Here is a 10,556-nt window from a genome sequence, read left to right as displayed (position 1 = left end):
ATTGGCTGAGCTGCAGCAGCAGCAGTGGGGGGGATTATTGATTGACTGATTGATTTGCATATTGTGATGTGTCTGCATACTGAAGTACATCTGAAGTACGCCTATAGCACAGTTGAACCTGAGAGGACGCTACAGAGGTGAAAATTACTACAAAAAAAGCGTTTAAAGGTTAGGAAAGATTTATAAAAAATTTAAGCAGGACTGGTATGTTTCATTACTTTAAATGAAGACATTTCAGCTGTTAATGGACAAAAATATGGTTTTAGGTTTAGTGGTTCTTTAATAAAAATAGAATTAGTTTTTATATAAACGCTGGTTTAAAAGGCACACTGTATGAAATCTTAGACTAACTGTTGAAAATCTGATTTTAGACTAATTTAAAGCATACCATGAAAGACGGTTGGGGGTGGGGTTTGATCCAGATTACTTATTTGTTCCAGTTCCCTTAATAACATTTCAAAATCAGCAACAGCAAAGAAACCAAATCAAATTACTTTGAAAGAACTACAAAATGAGAATTGGGAAGAGAGCATATGTTTTTATTTTAACACCACAGTAACATTGCCAGAGTAATATTTCATAGCCAGCAGTCAACATCCAGACATCACATGCAGCTAATACGCCATTATGGAGGGGATCTGATTGCAATTTTTGGAGTTGACAAACCTGCAAATAAAAAATATTTGTGTATGTCATCCTATAATCAATCGATAATATGTAAGATAGAATCAACAGAATTGAATGTCTATTGATGTCAATGTAACTGAGAGAATATGCTCAATATTCTCAGGATAGGGGTTTGCATTGTAAAACACTGACCTGAAATGATCTGAAATGATCTGATTCAACTGCATGACTTTTAGTACTGATTGTAGTCAATTCAATTTTGTGGAAAGAATGCACTATTTTTTTGCTCAACAAAAAAGATTGAGGTCATATTAAAATGTAAAAATTCTATAAAAATAATTGTATTGTGTGTTACTTACATATGTACATTGTTGTTCAAATAATTCCTTCAATATAATCAAAACAAACTGATTTGTGCTGATATTTAAGACTTCATATGATGCTCTCACATCTTCACAAACTTACATCCTTACAAGTTACATTCTCGCATATCTGGATACTGTTAAAATGGAGCTCTCTCTTTCTGTTTTTGTTATTTTTTTAGTCCACACTAGTCCCTAAGTAGTGTACTATGCAAGATTTATCTAAGTTATCTAAGTCTAAATTGAGCATTATATAATTTTATTGGAGCATACTTACCTTTATTCAAATGTTGGAATCTGAAATTTAGTATTATCAGCATGTACATGTTGTTTTACTTACAGTACCAGTCAAAAGTTTGGACACACCTCTTCTCATTCAATGTGTTTTCTTTCTTTTTATGTTTTTTTATATCGAAGATATTAAAATTTTACAGGAACACGTGGAATTATTTTATAAACAAAAAGTGTTAAACAAACCAGAAAATGTTTGATACTTTAGATTCTTCTAAGCACCACATTTATCTTTGAGGACAGATCTGCACACTCTACTCTTGTATTTTAATATCAGTGTCTTCATGAGGGAGAGTCACCTGGAATACAATATATTTCTCAGTGTCTTGAAGGATGGAGTTCCTGGAGGTGCTGAATAACAGTTGCTGCTTTTCCTTCACACTATGAAACTCCAGCTCATCCCAAATCAGGTCAGGGGATTGTGAAGGACTAACCCTTTTTTTTTGGTTATTATGTAATTCCATATGTTTCCCTTAATTGTTTTAATGTCTTTAATATTAATCTACAATGTAGAAAACAAATTAAATGTATACTGATGATATATATATGTATATATACATATATATATCATCAGTATACAGAAATATACAGAAATATACAGAAATTATACTGTATATAGTTCACTGTATAGAAAATTATAAGGCAGGCTATTTGATTTAGTTTTTTGGCAACATGAACATTAATAAAAATTAAAGTTACTATATATATTTTTAACATATGTATTTGTTAAAAATACATATGTTAAAAATATATATATATATTTAACATATATATTTGTTAACAGTGTGGTTTGTGTGAATGCCACCGACAGGGACAGGACTCCCTAACTATACACTTTAAACTGGGTGAGAGATTTTGTATGGATGCATGTGGATGGGGCCTAAATTGCTAATAAGCTAATTATTCTTACTTTTGATCCTCATTAAATAAAAGGAGACTTACTTGTTGACGTTGAGGGAGATTATGCTCTTGACTGGAGTGCTCTTCGGGCCGGGCGATGGGTGGAAGATTTTGAGCTCCTTATTCAGGCCCGCTGTTTTAGGCTTGCGGGGAATATAAGGGTCCACAGAGTGGGTGGGATAGAGATCAAACGTTCCTGCCTTCATTCCCCCAATCTGGAAGAACATGTGCCAATCTGTTAATTTGTAAACTGTCACTGAAACGAATTAGAAAGGTCTCATCATTCACTCTTTACCTGCTGCTACTCTCTTTAAACAGACATTAAATACTTGACATACCGCCCGTGAGCAGTTAGCACAGTGCCCACCTTCTTGCTGGGAGAGCTGGGTTTGAAAGGCACACCAAAGTGTGTCTTTTTGTCCTCCGTCTTCTTTGAAGGCGGCAGAGGTTTATCGGGCTTGTAAGGGTTGGCATCAAAGCATTCCTTTGGATGGAGGTTCAAACGAAACGGCCCTCCTTTCAGCATCGATTTGTGAGCAATTAACTCGCGCTGAACCAATAAGAGCTCTCGTTAGTGATGTGGAATTAATGTAAGTTTCTTTTATGTTTATGCATAATAAATACCTTTACTATGTCCTTTGCTCGATCATATGGGTCAGAAGAATATAAATCCAATTTGCCTAAGGTGACGCCTGGATATCTGTTGAACACACAGGAAAAATTTCATATTCCAGGCAAAGGTACACAATATTTCTAAAATTAGAATTGCATGACACTGGAAAAAACATCCTCCTTTTCCTAAGATATACAGCTGTGGAAAAAATAAGACTTTTTTTTTCAAATTAAAAACCTCTGGAATATAATTAAGAGGAAGATGGATGTTCACAAGCCATCAAACCAAACTGAACTTCTTGAATTTTTGCACCAGGAGTAAAGGCATAAAGTTATCCAAAAGCAGTATGTAAGACTGGTGGAGGAAAACATGCCAAGATGCATGAAAACTGTGATTAAAACAAGGGTTTTAACTTTATGAATGTGAACTTGTTTTGTTTGCATTATTTGAGGTCTGAAAGCTCTGCATCTTTTTTGCTATTTTAGCCATTTCTCATTTTCTGCAAACAAATGCTCTAAATGACAATATTTTTATTTGGAATTTAGGAGAAATGTTGTCTGTAGTTTATAGAATCCTGGGCAGATATTATCATAGTAAATGAGAAGAGCGCAGATTTTTTTGTTTGTATCAAGCAGCAAAAAAGAAGTAAGAAATTATATAATCTAATAAACCAGCATTCTTTATAAAGTAGTTTGAGATTCTGATTCTACTGTTAAATAACAGCTATAACATAAAATATAACGACAATTAATTAATGTACATTAATAGTATTCATTTTAATAAAAAATAATTACAGTATAAATTCCTTAAACCATTAATATATAAATATAATTCCCTAAGGAACTTTGAGGTCAAATAAGATAAGATAGATAAGATAGGGCACCCCTGGTCAGATAGAAAACACTTTCCCAAGTATAATTAGGGTGACATGGAATTTCAGTGGAAAAGGAAAAGTCCCATTGGAGGAAACAGCGTGAGTAACAAGAAGATACCACAACTTCCGTCCATTTCATCTGGGTCATGCCCATGTGACTGCCCGGAGTCAAATTACAGACTTAAATATTAGACAGGAGCTAAATTAGACTAAATCTAACACTGATTGGTGTAAATAAGACCTAACTTTATATCAGTTTATATCAGAATATGTAAAAATTCTGCAAGCAGATGTGATAGAGGTGACACTGACCCATATCCACTTCCTTTCTTGGGTGGGCTGGTGTACATGTTCTTGCCCGGCGATTTGTACGGCTGCTTGGGGATCTTCAGGGGACTCATAGCCTGGATAGATCCCCCCAGCGTTCCATAGTAGCTGCCAATTCCTGAGCTTTAGAGCAAAAACAAGAAATATCTGACTCACGAGAAAAAAGGCACAACAGCGAGGACATGCACTGCAACTGTAATTAAATCAGCTTTCCCTTTTCTCCAGTAATAATACACTTGACATTTCTCCTGACCTAAATGTTAACCACAGAGGTTTAATGCTTTTGTCCTGTCCTCCTGTAAGGCCAGATTTTCCATAATCATAATTACATGAAAAGCTAAAGTGTGTCATGGTCTGAAAGCATGGCCAATGTGGAGTTTTCCTAGTCTTGGACTCATTAAGATCTTAATGATATCTTGGCTGGAGTCCTCTCACTGGGGCAGGCACTGCAGAGCTGAGGGGAACATGATGGAATGGAAACTCTGAGTGCTGGTGGTTCTTTTCATGTGTCCACACCGAAAAGGACCATTCAGGACCACACCATTCCCAAAGGTCTTGCATTACTAACACCATTTAAGCCCAGAGTCCAGCTCTTATTTAAGATTAACTTAAAGCATTGAGTCTCTGAGCAAAAGAGAGGGCAGCATGTGGTGCCACCATAGTTGTCTATTCAATAAAACTTTGGACTATTTGCTTTATTCTTACTATACAGCAGTGCTTGAAAGTTTGTGAAAATAGCCCTAAAACATTTGTTGTAAATTGTAGATTTGGACAACCTTATCAAACAAATAAAACAAAATGATTAGACTTACAGAAAATACTGCATTCCACCATAAAAAACCTTATCCCATCTGTGAAACACGGTGGTGTTAGTATTGTAGTATGGCCTTGTTGGCCTGAATCTGGACCAGGATGGATGATACAGCCACCACCATGTTTCACAGATGAGATAATGTTTATATGCTGGAATGCAGTGATTTTCTTCCTCCTAACATAGTTCTTCGCATTTAAAGCTATTTAGTAGCATATGCAATATTGGTTTCTTTTCCTCAATAAATAACTACCAAGTCTAATTTTTTTTTTTGTTTGATTTGGTTCTCTCCTTATCTACTGTTCTAAAACTTTAGGTCAAATATAAGCTAAAATATAGAAGAAAAAAAGATTCAGACACCACTGGATCTCATCTTACTTAATTCTGTTGTAGTTATTCTTCTATAAAATTGTCTCCAAATGTAGTAGTATTGTAGTATGGATTATACAGCCACCACCATGTTTCACAGATTAGATAAGGTTTATATGCTGAAATGCAGTGATTTCTTTCTCCAAACCTAACAATGCTTCTCATTTGAACCTATTTGGTAGCATATGCAATATTGGTTCCTTTTCCTCAATAAATAACTACCAAGTCTAATATTTTTGTTTTATTCGTTTGATTTGGTTCTCTTCATCTACTGTTTGCACTTGTTACAAAATCTCACAAAGTTTTAGGTCAAATATAAGTGGACATATTGAAACACTTTTAGGCACAACTGTATCTCATCTTACTTGATTCTGTTGTAAGTTATTCTTCAATGGAATTGTCTCCAAAAGGGGTTCTTATATGTTGGTGGTTTATAGACTGCTTAAAAATCCTTTACAGTCACATTATCTGTTTTACACTTAGGGAGTCCCACACATTTTAAACTAAGCCTAAACATGAAAAAGAGATTAAGAAATGACGCTTAACTAACCGTTTCTTCTCTCCACTGCTGGGCAGAAAGGCTTTTCCTAAGTTCCTCTTGGTCTGCTCTAGCTTGTACTGTCGCTGGATTTTGATGAGGTCTGTCAACGCCTCTTTCTCAAAGATTCTCTTAAACTGAGCGTCGAAGTATCCAGTCTGGAGCCCAGATTTCTTTTTTGATCCTCCAACCAACATCTGCTTATTCTTATGTGCAGATTCATTAAATGCACCTTTCACATAGAAGCAAAACAAACAAAAAATACAAAAAAACAAGATTAATTGCATTTTATATTTGAGAAATTACAATTAAGAAACATTTATAATCACACACTGACATGCCCAAGTCATTAGACAGGAATTGTTATCATGTCCAATGAATTTTGACATGTTTCAAAGAAGCTAAAGGACTTTTCACTGAGCTGCAAGGTACACATGGACCATTATTGTTGGACCACAGGGTTCTACAACACTCACAGGTTAACAGCTCTTCAGGTAACAGATAACTTCTACAGGTGTGTCTGTACCAAAGCCATCCCATGAGGACTTACTTTGTGATTAACATCCTGCTATCCCATGAATTCTGGCATGCCCATGTAACTGTCTTTCTTAAATGATAGCTATGATTTTTGACAGTTAGCTATGTAATGTTCTGTATACGTACGATAAAGAAAAGGTGTGTATTTGTCCCCTATGGAGATGTAGCCCATCTCCTTGAACAGGCCGACTCGCTCCATGTCAGATTTTCCCTCAGGAGGCATTTTTTCAAACCTGCTACAAGAAACATGTGATAGATGGATGGAGGGAAAGAGAGAGAGAAAGAGAGAGAGAATTTATTGATCCCATGGGCATTTTGCAGTAAAACAACACATTTTGTAGACATTTTATTGTTATAATTATCAGTGGGTTGTTTCTGCACTATATGAACAAATGTCTTGGGACACCTCATATTGTTTCTTCCACAATTCTAAAGCCTTCAGTGACAAGCGTGTATTTTGCTATATATAGTAAGAGTCAAAATATGGACACACCTCTTTATTTTTTATGATTTTTAACATTGTAAGTTTTATATAAAAGACGTAAAATCTATAAAGAAACGTGGAATTAAACATACCATAATATGTTTTAGATTTTAGATTTTTCCACATTTATCTTTGAGGACAGATCTGCACACTCTTTGTGTTTTAATCTCAGTGTCTTCATCAGGTAGAGTCACCAGGAATCGTTTTCTCCTTCATGCTGTGAAGCTCCAGCTCATCCCAAATCACTATCTCAGTTTATCAGGTTAAGATCAGAGGATTGTGGAAGACAGACATTTATTTCACTATTTACTACATAATTAGATATGTGTCTGTCACGGGACTATTAAGGACTGGACCCAAGTGCAAAGAGGTAAGTAATATTTGTGTAAGGATTATGTAAGGATTTATGGATGTGAAGTGGTGTGAGAGGGACTGCTTTATGCTGGGCTCGAACTCCCAACCTTGACATTGCTGGGCCAACACTCTACTCCTGCGCCACTGGCAAGGACTGGCAGTTGTTGGAATAACACCCTCTTAACTGAGGAGGGAAAAAGGCGGGAAAACTAAACAAAGGAGATGCCACATGGCATTGCTCAAACAAAGGAAAGGCAAACAAACTAAAAAGGAAACTTAGGACAGACTTGCTAAAATAAGTCTATTTCTTTGGAGTTCTTTTCTTTTTCTTTCTTTCTTTCTTTATTTCTTATTTCTTTATTTCTTTGTTTCTTTGTTTCTTTTGTAAGTTTTTGCTTTCTCTTCAGATCTCTTATTTTCCTCTCTTTTTTATGAGATCTTTTCTTTTCCTTTTATTTTCTTTTTATTTTCTTTTATTTTCTTCAGTACCCTATGTTACCGGTCACCCCTCTACAAAGGTGTGGCAAGAGGGTGCTGCTTTCCTTGGTCTTATATACCAGTGCCAGCAGGTGTGTCTCGTTTGCACTGATTACCTTCTGGCATTCTGGGGTTTTTGTGCTCGCCCCCTGCTGGCTGCTGGCAGCACTGGCCGACCCCTTACAGTGTCTCTTACTTTTTCATGTCTTTAATATTAGTCTACAGTTTAGAAAAAATATTAAATAAAAAATATAAGCAGCATTGATGATGGTAGAGTCTGATCGCTGCACAAAGCATTCTCCATTCAGCACATCCCAAAAATTCTCAATGAGGTTAAGATCTGGACTCTGTGGTGAACAATCCATGTGTAAAAATGAAGATCTCATGCTCCCTGAACCACTCTTTCACAATTCCAGCCCCATGAATCCTGACTTTGTCATCTTGGAATATGGCCGTGTCATCAGGGAAGAAAAAATCCATTGATAGAATAACCTGGTCTATATTCAGTATATTCAGGTAGTCAGCTGACCTCATTCTTTCAGCACATACTGTTGCTGAACCTAGACCTGCAGACCAACTGCAGCATCAACCCCACATCATTTACTTACTTAAATCCAGGTGGTGATGTTTTTTTTTCTTTTTCGGTCAGGCAGTGTATCTAATTAATTGCATAAACTGATCAATGATTAATGGGTAGGAGGAGGTTCACAACTGATACTGTGATACTGCCTACTGTGAAGTGATATCATGCACACCTGCTGTACCTGCTGCAAATGTGCATAGTGGAATTTAAAGATAGATGTATTTCATTAAGTGGGCAAGACAGGGAGCTTAGCCTGTGGTTTCTCATTAAGTGGATGGTGAGTGAACAAGTACTATATTCCTCTCTCCTTTCTTTCTTTCTTTCTTTCTTTCTTTCTTTCTTTCTTTCTTTCTTTCTTTTTTTCTCTTTCAAAATGTAGAATTTTGTCTTATGTCTAAGTAATCAACTGAGAGCACCAAATGAAATGCCTACCTTCAGTATCCCCCGTTTCTCCAGCAGTTTGTTTGGTAGCTGGTCAGTATACCAGCTGCTGCTGATACATTTGTGTACGTTTGTCTCCCTGGTTTCCAGTGTAACCAATAGCCTGTCAGCTGTCAGCTGGTTGGATATACAGTCTATTTATTTAAATAACACTGTTTAAAATAGCTTAGCTGTACTACTCTTGTGTAAACTTCATGTTTTGAATGAGGAATATTTTTTTTTATTAGCATCAAGCAAAAAAAAAAAAAAAAAAAAAAAGTGTTGAATGGCTCCTTCATTCACTGTGGAATTCTGGGACTTGGAGTCTTCAAGCCAAACAGTGCAACCTATAGGCAATCCACAGGGGAATAAAAGCAGATGCAATACCTGCTGGAAAAAAATCACCCCATGAGAAGGTTTAGCTGCTTTTAGATGGTCTAAGCTGGAAGTGAAGTGGAGTGGTAAGAAACTGGGCTTAATACTGGTGATCTAGCTGGTTGACCATCTACTTTCCAGCATAGTGTTAAATTGGATGTTGGTCATTTTTTGGTCATGCAGGTCAAAGCTTGGAAAATAAATATATGGAAAATACTGTTGAATATGTATAAAATTGGTCATAAATATGTATTTTCCTTAATGCACTGCAATTTTACAAAATGCATTTTGAAATTAAATATAATTTTTTAAATGTATTTCACATATGAAGAAATATAGGCCCATAAATGTGCTCATGCTGGTCAATCAGCACGGTCAAAAATTTGTCATACTGGTTGTCTAGCTTGGTCAGGTTCAGATCATCAAAAATATATCCTATGCTGGTCAAGCATCTTAAACCCACTTGGCCAATTTGACCTAGTGATAAAACCCACAAACAGAAACAGATTGGATGTAAAAAATATATATTTTCTTTAATATACTGCAACCATTTGAAATTATATATACATTTTATATATGTAGTATACAGTATATGGATTTCAACTATAAAGAACCTATAAAGACCTGCATATGGCTTATTTAACTATTTTTATATTAATTAACCATCTAATAACAGTTAAACTGTTACTTTATTTAACTAAAGGTATAAAGTGTCAAGAATAAACATCTGAAAACCACACATGGAATGATATAACATTTTCAAACCCCCCGGAAAAAGGTCTTCACTAAAGATCTTCAGTTCTGATCAGTCAGTCCCACTTTGTTCAGGTCATCCATCGAGACAATAAACACCTGAAACATAAGACAAAACACACCAGCATCAGTTCAGTATATAGTTAATTCAGTCTGTTATCAGAGAGAGAGATCTTATGAGCCTACATTGTCATGGCATGGGTCCTGATGGTCACATATGTCCCCTGGGAATGCTGTGCGGATCATCTGCTTCAGCTCAGCTGGATAAACGTAGGTGGGCCTATCCAGATTGCTGCAACCCACTTTGTGATGTACCTGGTAGTTTGATTAATAAAAAACATATTAAAATTGTAAAATGTATATTTATGTGTGTGAGGTAAGCCACTTTAGCCTAAAATAACATCGATACATTCCTAATTTCGTTTTTAATGTAAAAACTCAAATTAGAGATCCCTTTAATTACTAATCAAATTTACAGTAGAGGTGTCTGGTTTCATATTATATATTAAAATGTAGTTATAGAGATCTGTAACTGTAGTTTTTGACTGTTTAAAATGTAATTATAGATAAGAGAGTATGAGAGAGTAAGACACATATGGGTACTGTACACAAGGTCTAAATGGGACCCATGTAAGAATAAGGTGGGCTGGAAAACATACAATCTAGGGCCAGAAGTTATATCACAATATATTTATTAATTTCAGTCAATACAACATAATTTCATTTTTAATATGAATAGTATAAAATGTTACTATTTTATATGAAATAACACACAGACGGAGCTGTGTAAAAATATCACAATATTTTAAGGACATTTTTATGATACACAGTATTCATACACAATGTTTTGGCACGTATTAA

The 10,556-nt window shown here is 35.5% G+C and overlaps 1 protein-coding gene across 2 annotated transcripts; it reads right to left on the bottom strand.

The window, feature by feature from the left end:
• Positions 1–518: 518 nt before the first annotated feature.
• Positions 519–8,659, bottom strand: c10h4orf47 (chromosome 10 C4orf47 homolog). 2 transcript variants are annotated; one of them, XM_007247486.4, is made up of 8 exons: positions 8,580–8,659; positions 6,376–6,485; positions 5,725–5,944; positions 3,980–4,117; positions 2,805–2,880; positions 2,548–2,730; positions 2,223–2,395; positions 519–666 (listed from the first exon to the last, which is right to left on the bottom strand). In XM_007247486.4, exons 2-8 carry the CDS (start codon positions 6,470–6,472, stop codon positions 615–617), a joined length of 939 nt encoding a protein of 312 aa, XP_007247548.4. In that variant the 5' UTR covers positions 6,473–6,485; positions 8,580–8,659; the 3' UTR covers positions 519–614. The 2 variants fall into 2 exon arrangements, with proteins under 2 accessions (XP_007247548.4, XP_007247547.4); XM_007247485.4 differs by having other exon boundaries at positions 6,376–6,482; positions 8,580–8,658.
• Positions 8,660–10,556: the final 1,897 nt, after the last annotated feature.

Source organism: Astyanax mexicanus, chromosome 10, assembly GCF_023375975.1.
Source record: "Astyanax mexicanus isolate ESR-SI-001 chromosome 10, AstMex3_surface, whole genome shotgun sequence".
In the NCBI taxonomy this organism is placed as follows: domain Eukaryota; kingdom Metazoa; phylum Chordata; class Actinopteri; order Characiformes; family Acestrorhamphidae; genus Astyanax; species Astyanax mexicanus.
The sequence above is the reverse complement of the archived record's forward strand: the minus strand, read 5'-3'. Positions and strand labels throughout refer to the sequence as shown.